The 22,266-nt window shown below is 47.6% G+C and overlaps 2 protein-coding genes across 2 annotated transcripts in view; one reads left to right on the top strand and one right to left on the bottom strand.

Moving 5' to 3' along the window:
• The window catches only part of LOC116622258 (zinc finger protein 324A-like), a 49,397-nt gene that overhangs the window by 436 nt on the left and 26,695 nt on the right, over positions 1 to 22,266 (top strand). The window lies entirely within an intron of this gene.
• LOC116622254 (zinc finger protein 883-like) lies at positions 12,098 to 18,981 on the bottom strand. The gene is given in 3 exon segments (XM_032388579.1): positions 12,098 to 14,273; positions 15,506 to 15,632; positions 17,891 to 18,981. Coding segments are annotated over 3 exon segments (2,082 nt in total). The 5' UTR covers positions 18,113 to 18,981; the 3' UTR covers positions 12,098 to 12,540.

Below are 22,266 nucleotides of genomic sequence, written 5' to 3'. Positions count from 1 at the left end.
TGATTTAGGATTTTGAAAGTATCCCAATGAATACCCAGTAAACATACTGAGTGAACACACTGGTGGGAGAGGGGTTGTGGCCAGGCTGAAAACAGGGAGATTCATGAGGATGCTGCTGCAGTATTCATTGGGACAGTTATGGTGGTGGCCTGTCCAGAGCACAAGTAGGAGAGGTCAGAGAAGTGATCAGATTTCGGTTAGATTTTCAAGATGGAATTGATGGGATTTTGTGCTACATGTGAGGAGTGAATGTAAGTGGTGGATAAAGGATCATCCCAAGGGTTTACGAGGGATCAGGTACTACTGCTCATTGAGATGGGAGGTTGGCAGGAGGAGGATGTTTTGGGGAAGATTAGCAGTTAGATTTTGTAGATGTAGAGTCCGAATTGTCTGGAGACCTCTGAGTGGGGGTGACACATGTACCTGTGAACACACAGGGAGTTCTGGTTTCGCTTCGGATGTCCAGGCTGCAGTCCAAGGAAGGGCCTGAGAATGGCATTTTGGAAGGAGAGTCTTAAATTGTGGTTACAGATGAATGGCCCTGAGGTGAATGTGGGGCGTCCAGACAAAGGCCCAGTGGCTAGGTGGAGGAGATTGGTGCAGAAAAAGAGAAGCACTGTCCAAACACCAATGGATCTGGGGAGAGTGCACATCCAGGAGGGCCCACCCTCCGAGGGTGAGCAGGCATGTCAGGGGACAGGGTTTGGGACACATAAGGGGAGGTGGCTGGCAGGACAGACTGGGGCCCCAGGTCCCATGCCCAGTGCTTAGATCACAGCCATCTGCTCCCTGGCCTGGTATTGCAGAGCCCATTGACCTTTAAGGAGAAGGATACGTATGTCTTTTAGAAAAAGTGGGGCTCCTTCATAAGGCGCAGTGGCGGTACAGGCATGGTCCTGTCCTCAGCAGGTTAGGCCAGTGCGTTCCCCGTGGGATTTGCTGCTGGTCCTGGTGCCGGCCCATGTTTGACACCTCTTCTCCCAGACTGCTGCATGAGCAACCCCAGCTCCTTTTGCCTCGGGACCTTTTTATCATGGTCAAGGGTCAAAAATATCACAACCCGCAGAGGCGATCACATCCAGCCAGGTTATTTTCTGGCCAAGAAACCCCATCAGGGCCTGTTGCTTTTCTGTCAGGAAAAAACCCCTCCAGCAGGTTTTCTTGTCAGCCCCTGTGATGGCACATGAGCACCAACATGGTCATTGATTGTGGGGACAGTGAGCTTTTCTGCTGAGATCTTGCCTGGTTCTTCATTTTGTGAGCTTCAGTTCTCCAGATGCATTGGTGATCCTCACCTACCTTGCTCTGTCACAAACCACTTGATCCCCCATAAGAATGACTGTCTGTACTACCCTAAATGTGGTCACCCAAGTTGAACTTGGCAAGGAGACCTGAACAGGGCAGCTTGAATCGTATCTTGACCAGAGAGGCCCCTGGAGGACCAGTCCTGGTCAGCACAAAAATGGTATGGGAGGGCCTGCAGGGCTGATCTCTCGTGGGGTGCCTGACCTATGCCCTCCGTTCCCCTGGTGCCAAAGTGAGTAGCCATGCCTCTTTTCTATCATTCTCACCCCTTTCTGACACTCCATTCTACTTTCCCTTGACTCTTGTCCCCTGGCTGATCCCTCTGTGTCCTTTGCCTTACAGCCTTTCTCCTTCTCCCCTCTTCTGGCCAGGTCCCTCACCAGTAGCCTCCCCTTAACATGTCCTGAGCTGATACATATCTTTAAGTAGTTCTTGAAAATTTGTTCCTCCATGAGACTGCTTGTTCCCTCAAAGGAAAGTGGACACAGTGTCACTGGCTGGACCACCCTCACTGCACAGCTCTTGCCTATCACCAGGCCCTGCCAACTCGACATTTTGCAGAACCCACAGAGAACTGACACTGAAGAGACACCCAGTAAACACATGTTACCTGGAGAGGTGTTCAGTCACCAAAAACATTTCAGAATGGGAAAGAAAAAATCCCAAGTACGTTGGGAAGGTGGGGAGGTCATCACCTTTGCCTCCATCCTGAGAAAGCAGGAGGACATTCATATCTTCAAATATTGTGAGTGTAGTAACACGAGAAAGCCTCCAGCCAGAGCTCTATTCCTTTTGAGCACCAGAATGTTCTCCTTGAGAAAGCCTTTATAAAGGCAGGGAGTATGGCCCAGCCTTGAGCAAAATTTTGCTTCCCCCTGCACTAAAGGACTCAAGTGCAGAGAATGTGGGCATCTGCTCCAGAGCTCCATTCTTTTTAGCACCAAAGGATTCATATCAGAGAACAGTTGTACAAATGCAGTAACTTTCAAGAAAATATTAAACCTGTTTCACACAATCCCCATTGGAGAAAGGCATAATGAGTACAGCTGATGTTGGAAAGCCTTCTGTCACAGATTTAATCCAATTTTGCAGCAAGTTACTGCATTGTGAGTATAGTGAGTAGGAGAGCAAAAAGCTGCGGCTCCTGCCATGTTCTGCATAGAAATACTAACACTGGAGAAAGCTCCTGTGTGTACAGCCAGCCTGGGAGAACAGGTGGCCACAGCTCCTGCCCTGCCAACACCAACAACTTCACTAGAAAAAATCCATTTGAGAGCAGTGAATGTGGTAAAGTCTTCAGCTGCTCTTTTCTTTTTTTTAACATTTTAAATAATCAGCCTATTTTAAAAACTTCATTCAATATAAAAGAATTAATTAATAACTGAGAACGACCCTACACGAGTAGCCTTCAGTCACAAGTTGGACCTCATATAGAAGAACCTCACCTGGGGAGACACTCACTCCATGACTGCCCTGTGTGGGGGGAAGCCTGTAGGGGCCACGTTGTACTTTGTGACCACTTGTTGCACTGCTGGGTGCTGTGGAAAAGCCCTCCTGTGTTTGATGGTCACCTCTTCTTGCTCAGCATAAGCAGTGCCTGTTCCCTGCTTGCCTTCCCCTGGGGGGATGGTGGTGGCCCTGCACCCATTGAAGTGGTATCATGGTGCTCACCCATGACTGAGTTTGACATGGACATGACTCCTGTTCTAAGCAAGGGGCCTGATGGAATAGTTTTTGGAGGGCTTCTGGGTAAGTTTCCCATTGTTTATGGGCCTTGTGAAATCTGCTTCTGACATCCATGATGCCTTCATTGAGCTTCTTCAGGTACTCCTAACAGTTTTTATGCATTCCTGTCATCACCCAGCTCTGGTACCATGACCTCACACTGCTCTGGACCATTTGATAATGAATATATCACCAGTTAATTCACCTTTGATATTAGAGTCCTGTTTAGCAGGAGTGCGTTGAGAACATGACAGAGGTGTTCTTAGATTGGTCATCAGGGTCCCTATAGCACCTCACAGAGGGCACAGCAGCAAGGCATGGCGCATCTCTGTCCAGATGTGACTCAGTTTACATTCGTACCCCGTGTTCCCTGGCAAAGAATGAAGCCTGTGTGTTTCTGAAGCTTCGGACCTGGAGTTCACCTAGAAAAGGTAGTGATGGGTCTGGAAGAAGCAAGATGATGTTCTGTGTTTCAGGGAGTGTCTTTCCCACCTCAGCAATGTTGAAAGGGAGCACCCTGAAGGCCAGATCCTAGTAATATATCACCCACTTGTGTTTGTATAAGAATGAAATGAGTACTGTTAATGGGTAAAGAAAACTGAGTGTGAGGAAAATAGGACATGGGGGAGCCTGGCACACCATTTTGATGTCTGGGCCCTTGCAGGATGAAGGTTTGCAGAGGGTCTTAAGGATGTGTATATCTCCCAGAGCTGTACTCCTAACCAGTGTTTTATGCATTCCTGTCATCTCTTAGTGGGCTGGATACTTTTGGTTATCACCATGTGGTCAGGAACTCCAGGACTGTGAGAAAGAATAGCCCATAGTCCTGTTTGTTAAGTGGCTTTATTGAAGTGTAATTTACATATTATAAAATATACCCATTATAAGTGCATAATTAATGACTTTTAGTAGATTTATAGAGTTGTACAACCATTATTATCTTACCCCATTCCCATTGCCCTAGAATGTTCCTTTGGACACTTTTACAGCCAAAACCCACTCCCGTCCCCAGCCCCTGGCAACCACTAATCTACATTACGTATCTATACTTTTGCCTTTTCTGGATATTTCGTATCAATGGAATCATATAATATGTAGCTCTTTTTGTCTTGTTTCTTTTTTTTTTTTTTTTTAAAGATTTTATTTATTTATTTGAGAGAGAGAGAATGAGAGACAGAGAGCATGAGAGGGGGGAGGGTCAGAGGGAGAAGCAGACTCCCTGCTGAGCAGGGAGTCCGATGCGGGACTCGATCCCGGGACTCCAGGATCATGATCTGAGCCGGAGGCAGTCGCTTAACCAACTGAGCCACCCAGGCGCCCTGTGTCTTGTTTCTATCACTTAGCATAATGTTCTTGAGGTTATTCATGTTATTTGTATATATCAGTATTTTATTCCATTTTATTCCCTTGTATGGATATACCACAGTTTATCTGTCATTAATTGATAGATTTTGAATTGTTTCCAGTTCTTGGCTAATATAAATAATGGTAGTAGGCACATTTGCTTCCAAATCTTTGTGTAGACATGTTTTTGTTTTGCTTGGGTAGATTCTATAGGAGCCAAGGGCAGGCTGCCTCAAGATGCTATACTTTAGCATAAAGATTTTTTAGATTTAAAAGTTATCAAGGGGCGCCTGGGTGGCTCAGTTAGGCGTCTGACTCTTGATCTCAGCTCAGGTCTTGATCTCTGGTCGTGAGGCATTTGGGCTCTGCACTGGGTGTGGAGCCTACTTAAAAAAAAAAAAAGTAATCAAAACCCTGGCTGCCTCAGTTGGTTGAACAGCTGCCTTAGGCTCAGGTCTTGGCCCTTTTTTTAAAAAAAAAAAAACAACAAAAACAAAACAAAACAAAACAAACCCCAGCAGATGTAGGAAAAGCTCTCTGCCTTTCTCACAACTGCTTAATTTACATTGGAAAGGAGATCCTGTAATAGGAAGAGAGTTATTAACAGAGATTGCCCTTTACTTAAGGGACTTACCTGCATAATAGAGCAACCTTGTGTTTCCAAACCTTTCCTTTCAACTTCTTGCTAAGGGGCTTTCTCCCCTATCCTTAGACTTCTACCCTTAGCTCATGTAAGCTTCATGTTGCCTCACTGTCTTTGGAATTTCATGTCTGTTGATTCCCTGTATGTATGCCCATTAAATTTGATTTTCTCCTGTTAATCTGTATCATGTCAATTTGATTCTAAGTCCAGTTAGAAGGACCATAGGGCAGAGTAAGGTCTTCCTGCCTGACAATTCCTAGGAGTGGGACTGCTGAGTCATATGTTAAGTTCATGTTTGTCTCTTTACTGCCAAGCTGTTTTCCAAAGTGTCTCTACCATTTTATATTCCCACCAATACTGTAGGACTGTTCCGTTTTCTCCACCTTCCTGCCAATACTTGGTGTTGCCATCCTAGTGAGTGTGAAATGGTATCTCAAAGGATTTTTTTTAATTGTGGTAAAATATACATAAAACTTCTATTTTTAAGTGTACAGTTCAGTGACATTAATTCACACAGTTGTACAACTGTCACCGCTATACATGTTTACAACTTTTTCATTATCCTAAACTAAAACTCTACACCCAACAAATAATAATCTCAAGGGGTTTTTAATTTATATTTTCCTAATTAATAATGATGTCAGGCATCTTTTCATGTGCTTTTTAACTATTTATCTTCTTTGATAAAATGTCTATTCAAATCTTTTGTTCATTTTTACTTGGGTTGTCTTCTTTTTTTTAATTTTTTTTTAAAGATTTTATTTATTTATTCATGAGAGAGAGAGAGAGGCAGAGGCAGAGGGAGAAGCAGGCTCCCCGCAGAGCAGGGAGCCCGATGCGGGACTCGATCCCAGGACCCTGGGATCATGACCTGAGCCGAAGGCAGACGCTTAACCGACTGAGCCACCCAGGCATCCCTACTTGGGTTGTCTTCTTATTGAGTTGTACAAATTCTTTATTTATTCTGTATCAAGACCCCATATTTATGTACAGGTGTTTATTTCCTCTTGGTCTGTGGCTTGTTTTAATTTTCTTAATGACATCTTTTGAAGAGCAATATTTAACTTTTTCTTTAATGTAAGCTTTGAGGCCAACATGGGGCTTGAACTCACAACCCTGAGATCCAAGAGTCGCTTGCTCTACCAGTTGAGTCAGCCAGGTGCCCCTTGAAGAGCAATATTTTACATTTTGATGAAGTCTATGTAGAGGCTGCTTTTAGGCAAACAGGCCTAAGCAAGGGAATGTAGAAAGAGCCCATAGTGACCCCCTGGCTGAATAAGGACAGGCCCATCAGGCGGCCCACCACAAAATATCCATAGGCCCAGGAGGCCTGGGTGGCTCAGTCGGTTGAGCATCAGACTCCTGATTTCAGCGCAGGTCATGATCTCAGGGTCGTGGAATTGAGCCCTGCGACGGGGCTCTGCACTCAGGGGGAGTCTGCTCAGGATTCTCTCCCTTTCTCTCCCCCTTGCCCCCCCCCCCCCCCCCCGCCACCACTCACATGTGCACATGTGTGTTCTCTCTCTTAAATAAATAAATCTTGAAAAAAAGATTCCATAGTAGGCTACTTACACCTAGGCACAGTTACCAAAAAGGAGAATTCCATATGTCACCACTGTCCTTATCTTCCTCCTTTAAAAACAGCTCCTGCCCCTGTCGGTGCTGACCTGCCCACCCTCCCTTGTGGTGTAGTCAGTAAACTTCTATCTCCTTTATTCTGCCTCAGGTGACTCCTTTCACCTTCTGTGCCACCGATTTCCACCTGATCTTCGCCCCACATTTGGGGTTCCCCATCTGATCGGGAGACACCCCATTTAGACACCACAGTCTAATTTATTAGTTTTTCCTTTTACATATTGCCTCCTGGTTTCATATCTAAAAAATTACTTGCCTAACCCAAAGTAAACATGTTTCTCCTATTTCTCTTCTATCAGCTTTATAGTTTTAGCTCTTATATTTCCATTTATGATCCATTCCATGGTAACTTTTATGTATAGTGTTAGGTAAGGGTCTAAATTCATCTTTTTGCATGTAGATATCTAATTTTCCAAGAACTGTTTGTTGAAAAGGCCATCTTTCCACATTGTACCTTTGTTGAAAATCAATTGAGTGAAGTTATTTCGGTACTCTCAAGTCTGTTCTACAGATCTGTACGTCTGTCTTTATGCCAGTGCCACATTGTCTTGATTACTGTAGCTTTATAGAAACTTTTGAAATTAGGTAAGGTAAATCCAACTTTGTTCCTTGTCAAAATCGTTTTGGCTGTTGTAAGTCTTTATCTATATGAATTTAGGATCATCTCGTTAGTTTCTACTGAAAATGTCAGCTGCGGTTTTGATAGGGATTGCATGGAATCTGTATATCAATTTGGAGAACACTGTCATCTTAAAACGAATCAGCTAATCCATTAACGTGGAATGTTTCTCACCAATTTCTCTTAGCACTGTTTTATAGCTTTCAGAGTACTTTCAGAGAATTGCACTTCTTTTGTTAAACTTATTCCTGTTTCATTCTTTTTCAGGCTACTGTGAATGGAATTGCTTCATTAATTTCATTTGATGATTTGTATGGGAAACTGAGCAGCTCTGCTTTGTTTTTGTTTGTTGCATATATATATATATATATATATTGCATATATTTGCATATACATATATATTTTTTAGAGAGGGAGATAGAGATAGAGGGGGAGAGGGAGCAGGGGCATAGAGGGAGAGGAAGAGAATCTCAAGCAGATTCCACGCTGAGCTTGGAGCCTGGACGCAGGGCTTGATCCCACGACCCTGACATCATGACCTGAGCCAAAATCAAGAGACTTTAACTTCAGGTACACCTGGGTGGCTCAGTCGGTTAAGCATCTGCCTTGGGCTGAGGTCATGATCCCAAGGTTCTGGGATTGAGTCCTGCATCAGGCTCCTTGCTCAGTGGGGAGCCTGCTTCTCCCTCTGCCTGCCGCTCCCCCTGCTTGTGCTCTCACTGTCTCTCTTTCTGACAAATAAATAAAATCTTTAAAAAAAAAAAAAAGACACTTTAACTTCTTCCTTTCCAATGTATATCCTAATTTGCATTTCTATCCTATGCCCTCCTGGGAAAGGCTGAAAGATTCTCTGCTCTAAGTCTTTTAACTCAGATACCAAACGCTCACCTGGGGAAGGGAGAAGTGGTTCTAAAAACCTTATAGTGATGCAGAAGAAGCTGCTGATCTCTTGTTCTAGAGGATGTTTCATATTTCATAGCATACCCCCTGCAACAATGGTAGGAAGCTCTTCTCCCGGGCTAAAAAGACATGCCCTCTAGGCACCAGACCCTGTTAGGCAGGGTTACCTCCTGCATTCATATAAGAACTAGGTGGGTATATTAAGTGATAATCACTGGGTCTGAGGAAACAGGGATTGGAGACTGGCAACCTGGAGTGCCTGTGGTTTGTCTATGGGGCACCATGACTCTGCTTTGATGACCGTGTCCGTGTGGGGTGATGTTGTACAGAGTTTCTCAGGACCTGCAAACCTTCGTATCTGCCACAGCCATACAAACTATCAATTAAATATAGGGAAAACTGAATGACAGAGACTCTGTAGCTTGTCCAAGAGCATACAGCTAATTGTCAGCTGGTACATAAATGTACCGTACGTAGCCCCACGGTCTGTACTCTTCACCACCTCACTGTCTGTAGAACACCTGTGGGAGTGTGGTGAACTTTAAATAAAAGGACACATTTTAGGGGCACCTGGCTGGCTCTACCTGTAGAGTTTGTGACTCTTTTTTTTTTTAAAGATTTTATTTATTTATTTGACAGAGAGAGAGAGACAGCGAGAGCAGGAACACAAGCAGGGGGAGTGGGAGAGGGAGAAGCAGGCTTCCCGCCGAGCAGGGAGCCTGGTACAGGACTGGATCCCAGGACCCTGGGATCATGACCCGAGCCGAAGGCAGCCGCTTAACGACTGAGCCACCCAGGCGCCCCAGAGTATGTGACTCTTGATCTCAAGGTTTTAAGTTCAAGCCCCAGGTTGGGTGTGGAGATTACTTAAAAATAAAATCTTAAAAAAAATAATAACACCTTTTACATAGAAGGCATGTGCTTATTTGCCATTCATATATCTTCTTTAGTGAAGTGAGTGTTCAAGTCACTTTTGCCCATTTTTAAAAATTGGGTTGTCTTATTAGGTGTATGAATTTTTCATATATTCTAGATTCAGGTCCTTTGTCAGAATTTTTTTGCAGACAGTTTTCCCAGTCTGTGGCTTGCATTTTCATTTTGTTGATGTGACTATTGAAAAGCAAAAATTAAAAATTTTGATCAAATCCAATTGATTCATCTTTTTCTTGTCATGCTTTTTGTTATATTTAAGAAATCCACCAAATCCAGGGTTACTGTGCTTTCTTCTGGAAGTTTTATTAAGTTTTATGTCTATGATGAATTTTGAGTTAGCTTTTGCATATGACTTGAGGTAACTTAGAGGTTTGTTACATGTGGCTATCCAGTTGTTCCAGCACTATTGGTTGAAAAGATTATCTTTTTCCCTATTGAATTGCCTTGGCCTATTTTGGTACATGGAACCCAAAAGTACACTTGGCATCTGGCTTCAGGGACTAAGTGGATCTAGGGCTCAAATGATCAGAAGGGCTGCTCTACACTGCCTTCTTCCGTGGCTGGTTCACAGGACAATCCTCCTGTAGAATCAAGATGAACATTAGTAGCCCCAGTTTATAGACGCTGAGCCACAAGGGCTTTGTTTTAGATGCTCCAGCACTTGCACATGCACACGCCCACGCCCAGCTACACAGACACACGTACATACACACAGCAAGCCAGCTGCCTTGCACAGAGCCCTGATGGGGAGAGCAGAAGTCAGGTTCAAGTCAGGGCCATTTCACCAAATCAAGGACTCTTTGCCAAAAGAATTCATTTTACAAGGTCTACACACAGGTGACCATTCAGGATAAAAGGGATTGAGTTCTCATGATGAGTGTCTGCTCTACTTTGCTTGCAGGCCTGAGCTCCACATGGCTCAGCTGGACTTGAACTCTAATCCCAAGCAGCCCTTCCATGTTGGTGCAAGGCAGTTGTTACACTCAGGAGGGAGAGCCTGAGCAGGCCGAGGACCCCTGTATACTTCATCAAGCTGGGAGGACTTGAGCTTCACATAAGTTGGTACTGTGGAGAGATGAAACACTCAACACCAACAGACCTTTGTTTGCTATGTTCTGGTACCACCAGGGAAATACTGAGGTTCCAATAAGTTGGTTGGTGTGTGCAGATCCCTGGTGAGGAGAGTAGGAGACAGAAGACTTCATTCATGCACTGGGAGCAGTGTTTTGAGGTCTGTCTAACCACATCTGGCCACATGGGTATAAGGAGTTGAGCTCTTGATGATCCATGATCCCTTTTCTTGGAAGCCTGATACCCCAAGGTTCAAATGGACTTTGGTTCTAACTCCAAGCCCCCCATGTTAATGGAAGGCAATTATTATACCCAGAAGGTCCAGGGGGTGCCATGATACCTTGGGATGCAGGGAGCACTTAGGCAGACCTGCCACATGCTTGGCTGACCACAAGCCTGCCTGGGATCCTGCCATCCCTCACATGGTCAGCCTCGGGGAACTGGGGGGTCCTGAGTGGAGTAGCATCAGCAGTGCCACCTCCCCTGCCACATGCTGTGGGGTAAACACTGTGCCAAAAGCCTTCATATCTGGGGACCCCTGGGCTCCTGACAGCTGATTTGCTTATTTTCTGACTGTTTCAAGTGTTGGACCAGGAACACATGTGTAGCCCATATATATAGGTTGCTTATATACCTATAAATTTTGTATAGAAGTTTTCAACATTTATAAAATCAAAAGGCTTCACATAAGCATATGGATCTCTCACTCTTGGAAAACCAGAAAATGGGGGCAAATCAAATGTTGATTCTATCCTCTCTGATCCCTGTACCCAGGGATAGCCTTGTCTCAGTGGCAGCAAAAAACAGCAGATGATGAAGACCATGGACACCACACTGACCTAGAATACTGGCTGAGCTACAAAAGTCCTGGACTATAGTCCCAAGGTTCCTGCCTGTGCATTGATGGCCTTGAAGTGACCAGCGCAGGGAGACTACAGGAATCCACATCACCATTAGGTTAGGTTATTTGCTCCAGTAGTGAGCAGCATACTCATCGTAAAGGGTCAGTGTACTCGTGCTAGAGGACAAGATGGGAGTATGCAGGACTTCCTAAGATCTGCAGAGCTGAGTTTCTCCTATGGCCAAAGTCAGTGTCAACAAACTTGGCAAACACTCCATATCAGGGTGTTTTTTTTTTTTTCCAGTTGTTTTTGTTTGTTTTCAAAGAACTATTGTTTGTTCATTTTTTTGTGGTATAAATTCTACCATGGCTGATTGAAAGCCATTGATGTGATTGTTACTGAATGTGGAGTTGAACACAATTCTTGTGAGTGGGTATGATGTGGCTGAAGCATAGCATCTCCTCTGTTTGCCAGTCTCACTGACTCCCTCACTTCAAAACCAGTGTTTCTGTACCCACTTATGGTTCTACCTGGCCCCTGAAGATCTTACATCCAGCGATAACCTGGACATCAGGGGCCTTACTCATGGATAGGTCCCAGGAGACAGTGGCCCTTCAACTCTACTGGAGAATGTGGGACATTCCCAGGAACAAAGAACCCAACCCCTGCTGCCCAGGAAGGACTAGAGATTGCAATACCCAATGTCCAAAGCTCTGGGCCTATCAGATCGTTCTGGCATCCAGGACACAAGATTTAACCCAGAGACTTTCAGCCTGTCCCAGAAGGCCTTGGGCCTAGACTGCAAGCTCTTGTGTGCCATCTTGCTGGTGAAGTTGAGGTCTCCCACTAAGGCCTTTTTCCCTCTTTATCCTGTTAGAGCCCAATTCTGTTCTCCATCTCCCCCTGCACACGATGGAGATTAAAGATGGCTTCAACGGGAAGGCCTTCCTTTTTTATCACACTCTGGGGACAGGCAGTTCCAGGGTTGGGTGATTTGGAGACATCTGCCTTCAGCTCAGGTCATGATCCCAGGGTCATGGGATCGAGCCCCACATTGCACTCCCCGCTTAGAGGGGAGCCTGCTGCTCCCCCTACTTGTGCTTGCTCTGTCAAATAAATAAAACCTTAAAAAAACAAAAAAAACCCCAATACCCACAAAAGAGGGAACTACTTCTGCAAGTCCTCAGACTCCATTCAGATCCCCCTGGAGAGAAAGAGGTCAGGGCTATGCCTGAACCACTGGGGACAGGGCAGAAATGGAAAATGAGGCCACCCCAAAGAGCTCCCATCACTCATGTCTCCCTCCAGGGAATGAGAGAGCACAAAATCAGCCTTCCCTGAGTATGCTGAGATGACAGGCTGTGGGGGGACCTGCCAGCTGGTAGAAGTGAGATGGCATCTGGCAGTGACATAATCTGGCAAAGCACCTGGACAGATTAGAAAGTGTGATGTAGCTTCTGAAAGCTTCCCATGTATCTGGCAATCTCCTGGTAGGGGTGTTAGGGTATTTTTCAATTTTTGGCTTATGGCTTCTTCACAAAGGTTCCTTTCACAGAAGTTTTCTCAGGAGTGAACTCTATTAAGGTGAACAAGAAAATGCCCCAGTTAGTTAGTGGTTTTCCACATTTGCTACACTCCTAAGGCCTCTCTTTGGTATGACCTTCATGGTGCCGAGTGAGGCTGGAACTCTGGCTGAAGGCATTCCTATGTCCACTGCACTCAGGTGGCTCTTCTCCAGTATGAACTTTCTGGTGCTTAGAGAGGTTTGAGCTGTAGCGGAAAGTTTTCCCACACTTGTTACACTCATAAGGCTTTTCTCCAGTGTGAACTCTCTGGTGCTGACTGAGGATGGAGCTCTCACTGAAAGCTTTCCCACACTGGCTGCACCCATAAGGCCTTTCTCCAGTGTGAACTTTCTGGTGTTTAACAAGGTTCGAGCTATAGCTGAAGGCTTTTCCACATTCACTGCACTCATAAGGCCTTTCTCTGGTGTGAACCTTCTGGTGCTGAATGAGGGCAGAGCTTTGACTAAAGGCTTTTCCACATTCCAAGCACTCATAAGGCTTTTCTCCAGTATGAATTCGCTGGTGTGGAACAAGGTTGGAGGGGCAACTGAAGGCTTTCCCACACTGCTTGCATTTATAAGGCCTTTCTCCTGTATGACTCCTTTGATGCAGAATAAGTTTGGATGTTTGCCGGAAGGCTTTTCCACATTCGCTGCACTCATAAGGCCTCTCTGTGTTGTGAACTTTCTGATGCCGAACAAGATGAGAGCTGTTAATGAAGGCTTTCCCACATTCAGTGCACGCATAAGGCCTTTCCCCAGTGTGTATTTTCTGGTGCTCAACAAAATTGGCGATGCAGCTAAAGACTCTCCGGCACTGTCTACACTCGTAAGGCCTCTCTGTGTTGTGAACTTTCTGATGCCGAACAACATGGAAGCTGCGAGTGAAGGCCTTCCCACACTGGCCACACTCATAAGGCCGTTCTCCAGTGTGAACTCGCTGGTGCTGAACAAGGGAGTGTTTTCGGGTGAAGGCTTTCCCGCATTCACTGCAACTGTGATGCGGTTTTCCAGCATGAGCTTTCTGATGTGTACTCAGTTTAAAAAGGTGGCTGAAGGCCTTCCCACATTCCGTACACACATGGGATGTTTCTCCAGTGTGATTTTTTTGGGGATGAACAACGGTGGAGTTCTCTTTAGGGGCATTTCCCCGTGTTGGGCATCTGCAGGGTCTCTCTTTGGAGTGAGTGAGCAGGTGGTCTAGGAGCATGAAGGCCTTTAGAAAGCCTTTCCCACAGTTGCTACACTTGAAGGGGTTCTGTGTGGCGTGGACTCTCTGCTGCTGCTGGAAGCTAGAGTTGGGGTGGAAGGCCTCCTTGTGCGTGGTGCTCCTGTGTGGCTTCCGCGTGCTGTGGGTGGCCGGATGCTGCAGGAGGTCATGGCTGTCCAGGACATCCTTAGCACGTTCGCTACTTGTGAAGCGTTTTTCTCCACTGTGCTCCTTCTGGCGCTGGTGAGAGTTTGTACTGAGCCAGAAGCCTCTCCCGCATGTCGCACACTTGTACGGTTTCTGCCTAGGGTATATTCCCTGATGCATAGCCAGGTGTAATATGTCTTTCAAGACCAGGCCACACATGTCACAGGTGTTGGCCTTCTGGGTGGAAGGACATGCTTTAGGGGTCCTGAAATGGAGTGCTCCTTCTACAGAAACACTCTGTTCAAGAGGGGCTTCCTCTACTCCACACCAACAACCTGAAAGCAGAGAAATACTGGTGAAGTGTATATAGGCTTTGTTGGGAGTGGGCAGCCCCTTCACAGATGTGGATTTGACAAATTTAGGAATGAGTCTGTAGGATCAAGTCAGGGTGAGGTAGAGCTTGTGGTGCAGTACTGGGCCCAGGAAAACCACCGAAAGTGAAGATTCAGCACATGAGAACACAGGTGTAAGGTTCCGGCTGGGAGGAGAGGCAGGAACTGCAATTCCTCAGCTTTCAGCAGGACCCAGTACAGGCAGGCCCCAGATCTCTGATAGGAACAGGGGACACAGAGTGGTGTGCATGAGCCCAGGAAAATCCAGCTGCAACCAGGCATCTGGTGCTTAAAGCCTATATGAGGATATGTGCACATCTCATAATACATTGACTGTGGGCTAATGTGGGACATCCCTGTAAAGGGAGGAGTGGAGGGGAATGAGGAAGACGCAGAGATCAGAGCAGTGTCCAGGGACAAAGTAGAAATGGCAAGAATGTGGTGTCTAGAATGAGGAAGGAAAATGGAGTAAGGTCCGGCTACTGGCCCCAGCAACAAACACTAGTGGATACAGGGCAGGTGCCCAGGACAGTGTGAACCCAGCCCCCATGTCACCTCTGCTCCAGCTCCCACTCATTAGAGCCAGACGCCCTCCCAGCCTCTCCTGCAGTATATGGAGTTATGTCCACCCTGTTAGGCTTCTTTGTCCTTTTCCGGGTGAGCAACCACACAGGGTTGAAAGTTTTAAGTCCTGGGAAAAAGACAGGGTGGGTGAGTGGCTGGGCCAGCCAAGGGCAGCCTACCCTGTGGCAGACCAGAGGGAGCTCACGTCATCTTTGCAACTGGGAAGAAAACTCAATGTTACAAAATAAGCCTCTGAGGAGCATCTCACAGGAAGAGCCCAGTGGTCGCCACGAGTAATAACCACGTCAGTGTCTAGTCCATGACGTAGCCAGGCTCCTGGAAATGTCTGATATAAAAAAGGGGGGAAGAACCTGGGCACAGAGGTGCCACTGATCTAGACAAACTCAGGCAGCCAGACTGAGACCCCCAGTGCTGAGCCCTTCCCCAGAAAGGGAAGCAGGTATTGGGGCCCCTCAGGGAAAGGAGCAGGCTCTGCCCGTGCCCCAGCTCTCACACAGCACAGAGCCCAAAGGAGGAAGCAGCACCCACGCTCAGCTGTAGGAAGACAGAGCTGTTCTGGGAGAAAAGGAAGGGGGGTGGGAGGGCCTTACCCAGTGAGGCCACAAGAGCCAAGTTCTCCAGCATCACATCGTGGTACAGGTGCCTCTGAGTCTCATCAAGGAGCTCCCACTCCTCACGGGAGAAGTATACGGCCACGTCCTCAAAGGTCCCCCAGTCCTGTCATGATGAGGACAGCTAAGTCAGCCAGACCACAGGGCAGCAAAAAAAACTAACAAAAAAATACAAAGATGAACCCATCCAGACCTAGGCCTGTGACCTACATGCTGCCACCTTTCTGGTGGGTAGTCTCTAACCCCCAAATCACCCCTGCCAACACACTCCTAGGTCACCCTTCTCCCTAAGCCCCAATGCCATGGGTGCCATTGTCTCCTTGTGTCCCACTGATCACTGTGTCCTCCTTCACACAGCAGGGAGGTGGGCAGATAGTTGCCACAAGTTCTGGGCCTGGTTGTGGGGCCTCACTGCCTCCTACCAGGCAATTCCCCTGGCTTCCCAGATCCTGCCTCCCAGAACAACCAAATTGGGGCTCATCTCGCATAGGCCCCCAGGACCAGGACTCCAGTCCATCAGTTCATACTCCCTCTGCATGTGCACGTCCATCTTTGTACCACACATCTCCAGACCCCACCACCATCCCATGGCCCATTCTTCCTCCCAGCAACCCTACATACCACTCTGCAAATGGGTGTCCAAAATGTGGCTAACTTGATGAGGTCAACCAGGATCCCACCCTGACCCAGACTTCCAGAAGTCCCAACTTCCAGAGGTGGCACCCAGCCTTCCTTCAGTGTCTCTAACTGATCCTATTCCTACCTTTAACCCTTAGCCATCCAGGCTGGGCCACAAAGACTTCTGGGACCTCCAGGTCTCTCTGCCTTTATTCATGCTGCCCCCTCACCAGCCTCAGCATTCCTCTTTCCTCCTGATGCACAAAGCCCAGCCCCACCACCTCCCACCCCAGGCCTGGAACACTCCCAGCTGACTGCCACTGAGCTAATCTGCCATCCTGACTGAAACCCTCAGGCCCCACAGAGGGTGGCCAAGAAATGCTGGTGAGCCCATAGAGGTGACTAAACAGGAGCCTCAATTCTGCTGTCATGCTACTTGCATCTCCAGTATGCCTCAGCCTCTGTCCCAGGGATCTTGGTCACTCTCTGGACCCTCCTCTCACACACACCTTCTCTCGCGGCTCCTCCTCCCTTCATCTGACCTTGTGACACCCACCAACGCTGCCCAGTACCCAGGCCAGCCACCCAGTCCTCAGCTGCCCCTGTAGGACATCCTTCACCATAAGCTGAAGATGTCCCCTCTCCAATCTGAGCCAGAGCTCCACCTCAGCTCACACGCTGACTACTGCTGACTGGATGTCTCCAAGCGGAATTCCTCAGCATAACTTAGACCTGCATGTCCAGCTGCCCATTCAGTACCTCCAACTCTAAGTCTTTAGGACATCTCAGCCTCGACAGGGTCAAAATCAGCCTCCTGATCTTCTTTGAAACCTGTTCGACCCAGCAACCTCCCCATCTCAGTCGACGCACTTCAATTTCACCTTCTAGTAACTGAGGCCAAAATCCATGGAGATATCCCTGCCTCTTCCACTTCTCTGCACATCATAAAATCTGGCTGGCTTAAAAGACAGATCCAGAATCCAACCACTCTTCCCAACTCCAGTCACCACTCAGGCCAAGACACCATCACCCACCTGATCTAGTAAAAGAGCATCCTTACCGGCCTCCCTTTCTGCCCCCTCAACCTCACCCCCTACCCCACCCTACCTCTCTTTTCCACTCTGCAGCCAAAGGGAGCCTGTGAACACCTGAGTCAGATCACCTTTCTCCTCTACTCCAAACCTTCCATGGCTCCCACCACCCTCAGGCCAAGCTCCCCAGGATGCCATTCCAGGCCTGATTCCTGCCCACCAGACATAACGGAGACCTGTAGTTCCCTGAATACCCCCAGCTCAGCCTCCTCTAAGCATTTGCACATCCCGGTCCCTATGCCTGAAACAGCTTTCCACGTCTTGTCCCACTGGATTCCAGAATTGTGAAACTTCCCACATAACCTCTGGCTAGGACTCAGGACCTCAGGCTCGGGGTGATTCTAGGGTCCCAGCAGCAAAGGAAGAGAAGTGAAGGTGGAGGAAAAGAGTCCAGGGACTCCCTACTCCCCTCTGTCGTGGACCCCGGACCATGTGCATGGGGATCCGGTGAGTGAGGGCAGCGGGCGCCCTCCACTCACCCGCGCCGGGTCCACCAGCCCCGCCGCCGCCGCCGCCATCGGACCCGGGCAGGCCCTGAGTGCTCAGCCGATCCCTACACCTCTACTGGGCCAGGTGCCCGCCCGCCGCCCGTCGCAATCGGCGCCTCAGTCAGGGGACGGAGGCCGAGTGCGGAGGAAGAGGACAACCCCCTTACAGGAGATCGGCTGGTACGAAGCGCGGCAGTTGATCTCATCGTCCTTAGTGTCCTCCCCGGCTGGGTCCCAAGGAGGCGCCTGGAAAGCGGCCCCGACCCAGAGCTCAGGTCCCCAAGGGCGCTGTTTAACGACCTGTCAAGAGCAAAATGAACGTCCACAAGGGAAGCGCCGGAAGCCCGGGAGCCGGAGGAAATAGGTCTTCTGTGCTGTGATTGGCTCATAGGTCGCCGCCGTTCCCCGTAGCCTTCTGGTCGATGTAGTTTCTGCCCCGCATAGGCCGGGCCGGGGGCGCCAGCAAGTTCCCCTTGGCAACGCCCAAGTGGCACCGCAAGGGGTACTGGGAAATGGAGCCCGAGATTAAGAATGGCGGTGGTGTGTTTTAGCTTCCTCTTAGGGGCCACTCCAGATTTCCTCCCTCAGAGATGCGGGTGACCCGCATTCTGGAGTAGAGGGACCAGCCCTGAGGGGGCCCCTGGGGAACAGCTTCACGTCTGCATTTTCCCCCGTCAGAAACTCTGGGATGAGCCTGAACGTTCTGTGCCTTGTCCCTCTTGGGGATTCTGATGCTCTCCCAGAATAAGCTCTAACTCAAAATCCAGTAATGAAATTTGATAAATACTACAACTTTCCTCATGAAAAGTGTTCAGCACAGGGCCAGGTACACAGTGCTGTGAAACTTAGTAAAGGGGAAACTCACTAAAATGGAGTGAAAGGGGGAGCTCTCACTTGGTACCACTGGAAGTCAAGAATTACCAACAGAAGAATCTTCAACAGGAAAGAAATCCTCAATTACAGGCCCCAACAGGAAAAGATGTACATTGCATCTCCTACAAGAAATGAATGGGCCCTGCAACTCAGCCAATGAGAAACTAATCACCCTGAACTCTTCTCCAATGGACTTTCCTTCAGAACAGCCCCTCCTAACTTCCTCCTTCCTCTCCATAAAATAACATTCTTCTCCTTTGTTAGACTTGCCTACAGTTTTGCTGTAGCTTGCATGTTCAGAATTGTAATTCTCACCTATTCCCAAATAAACCGATTTTTGCTGGTAAACTAACTGTTTTATTTTTAAGGTTAACACTACTAAATAAATAAGAGAGCTATTGTTGTCTTCATCATCATCATCCCAAGGCTCTCTCAGCACTGCCAGGGGAGGGTAAATTGGAAACACCTCTCTAGAGAATCATTGTTGACATCTATCAAAATATAAAATGCACTCATCCTTGGGGCGCCTGCGTGGCTCAGTCGTTAAGCATCTGCCTTTGGCTCAGGTCGTGATCCCAGGGTCCTGGGATGGAGTTCCGCATCGGGCTCCCTGCTCAGCGGGAAGCCTGCTTCTCCCTCTCCCACTCCCCCTGCTTGTGTTCCTGCTGTCACTATCTCTCTGTCAAATAAATAAATAAAATCTTTAAAAAAAATAAAAATAAAAATAAAAAATAAAACAAAATAAAATGCACTCATCCTTGATAGGTAATGTTCAAATTTTTTAAAAAGTGTATTCTTGTACTGTGGTAGGCAGAATATAATGACCCTAAAGATGTCCAGGTCTTAATCTCCAGAACATGTAAATAAGTTATATTACATGGCAAGGTGGAACTTAAATGGTAGATGGAATTAAGTTGATAATCAGCTGACCTTGAGATGTGGAGATTATTCTGGATTATCTGAGGTGGCGGGTGGGTGGACAGTGTAATAACAAAGGTCCTTAAAAGTGGAACAGGGAGGGGGCACCTGGGTGATTCAGCGAGTTAAGCATCTGCCTCTTGGTTTCAGCTCAGGTCATGATCTTGGGGTCATGCGATCGAGCCCCACATCGAGCTCCGTGCTCAGCGTGGAGTCTGCTCAAGATTCTCTCTCCCTTTCCCACTCCCTCCCCCTGTGTCCTTCCACCCTTCTCCCTGCTTGCACGAGCGCACTCTCTCATAACTAAATAAATAAAATATTTTATAAACAGTGGAACAGGGAGGCAGTAGAGATTGAGAGAATTAAGATGAAGCCATCTTTCTATGCCTGTCCAGAAAAAAACAATCCCTGTAGGCAGGCTCACCACCATAAGACCTACAGTGAGAATGACAGGGTATAGATCATAGGGAATGGAGAGACCAGAACCCAGCAGGCAAGGTCACTGCCACAGAGTGTCACCCCCTGCCCTCCCACTGTGTCCTCAGAAGCAGATGTTGCTATCATCACTGAGAACCACTGCATGCTGGCAGTGACTCATTTCTATTCCCTGCCTCCCCAGCCATACCCCTAGCTTTAAGGTGATGTAATTAACCTGGTCTTTATTCTCACACAGTCCAGAGCAGTCTGAGGTAAGAAAGGGAGTGGTCCTTAGAACATTACAGGTGCCATGTGCAGACCTAACCACATCCATGAAGCTGGGCAGCTTTCCCTGAGCTGCCAATAGACACACTGCAGGTCTCCTTGGCCAGAGCAAGTCAGTTCCTGGTCACTATACACTTAGGGCCCCATGGCTTCTTCCTGTCAGAGGAGGGGTCCTGCTGAAAGGTCATATCTGTCAGGAGGACTTACCTCCATGCTCTGCAGGGAAAGGGCAGCTCCATGAGTGGGCACTGCAAGCTGGGATCAGAAGAGGCCCACCCACGCCCCTTCTGCAGCATATCTTTCCACTGTGATGCTTCCAGTACTGGTGGAGGCTCAAGCTGAACTAGGAGCCTCTCCCCATGTCACCCATGTCATGGCTTCCATCCAGGGTGCTTCCCTGGTGTGTAGCCAGGTGTCTTTGAAGACATGTGCATGTGTGTCACTGAGGTAGGCTTTCCAGCTTTCAGGGCTGCCTGGTGGTCCTAGCCTGTGACCCCAGTGGTACAGATAAACTCCGCTCAGATAGCACCCCCTCCTCCACTCCATGCTTTATGATGACCTTGGCATGGGTTGGGTACTTCTTCACAAGTGTGTGTCTGGCACACTCAGGAATGATTCCATGGGCTCCAGGGCAGGGCAAAGAGACTGATATTTGGGTGAGAAGGGAGCCCAGCCAGGCCACAGCACAGGGGTGCCTGCCCACGGACGAATCCACAGGATAGGTGCATGCAAAGGAGAGGCAGCTTCTCCCACTAGCCTGTCTGCAAATGGGATTCTCTCAGGCCTCAGTGCTAGTGACAGGAGTGCCAAATTGGGTGGAAAGCTGGTAATACCAGGGCTCCAAATCCCCAGAGGGGACAAATGCCCACCCACCTCTAAAATCCTGCATTTCAGGGGCGCCTGGGTGGCTCAGTCGTTAAGCGTCTGCCTTCGGCTCAGGTCATGATCCCGGGGTCCTGGGATCGAGTCCCACATCGGGCTCCCTGCTCCACGGGAAGCCTGCTTCTCCCTCTCCCACTCCCCCTGCTTGTGTTCCTGCTCTCACTATGTCTCTCTCTGTCAAATAAATAAATAAAAATCTTTAAAAAAAATAAAATAAAATAAAATCCTGCATTTCAGGATACGTGAGCTACGCAGGGAATGTGCTAGTTTCCTATTGCTGCCATAACAAATTACCATAAACCAACCGAGTGGCTTAAAACAACAGAAATTTACTCTTCCAATTCTAGAGGCCAGAAGTGTGAAAGTAACTTAGCTGGGCTAAAATCAAGGTGTTACCATACTGTTTTCTTCTGAGGCTATAGGAGAGAATCTGTTCATTACCTTTTCCAGCTCATTGAGGAAGAATGCATTCCTTGGCTCTTGACTTCCTTCCTCACAATCACTCCAACCTCTTCTCCCTCTCCCACTCCCCCTCCTTGTGTCCCCTCTCTTGCTCTCTCTCTCTCTGTCAAATAAATAAATAAAATATTTTTTAAAAAGGGGGGGTGGCGCCTGGGTGGCTCAGTCGTTAAGCGTCTGCCTTCGGCTCAGGTCATGGTCCCAGGGTCCTGGGATCAAGCCCAGAATCGGGCTCCCTGCTCATCAGGAAGCCTGCTTCTCCCTCTCCCACTCCCCCTGCTTGTGTCCCCTCTCTTGCTCTCTCTCTCTGTCAAATAAATAAATAAAATATTTAAAAAAAAAAAACAATCACTACAACCTCTTGCTTCTGTTGCTGCATTTCCTACTTCCTCTTTTGACTTTCTTGTTCCACAAAAATGTGGTTTTTCACTGACATTTAATTTTCAGATAGCAGAGGAACCTAAAACTTTTTTTTTTTTTTAGGGGGAAGTAATTTCAAATTATAATTACTACTATTTTTTTTAAATTGTGGTTAAATATATATAACACAATATTTGTCATTTTAACCATTTTTAATTGTACAATCCCATGACGTTAATTACATTCATAATGTTCTAAAACCATCACTACTACCTATTTCCAAAAGTTTTCCATCACCCAAACAGCAACTCTGTACCCATTAAACAATAACTCCCCATCCCCCCCTGCC

The sequence above is a fragment of the Phoca vitulina genome, unplaced genomic scaffold (assembly GCF_004348235.1).
Source record: "Phoca vitulina isolate PV1807 unplaced genomic scaffold, GSC_HSeal_1.0 scaffold52, whole genome shotgun sequence".
In the NCBI taxonomy this organism is placed as follows: domain Eukaryota; kingdom Metazoa; phylum Chordata; class Mammalia; order Carnivora; family Phocidae; genus Phoca; species Phoca vitulina.
Note: the sequence above shows the minus strand (reverse complement) of the source record. Positions and strands in the feature narration are given on the sequence as shown.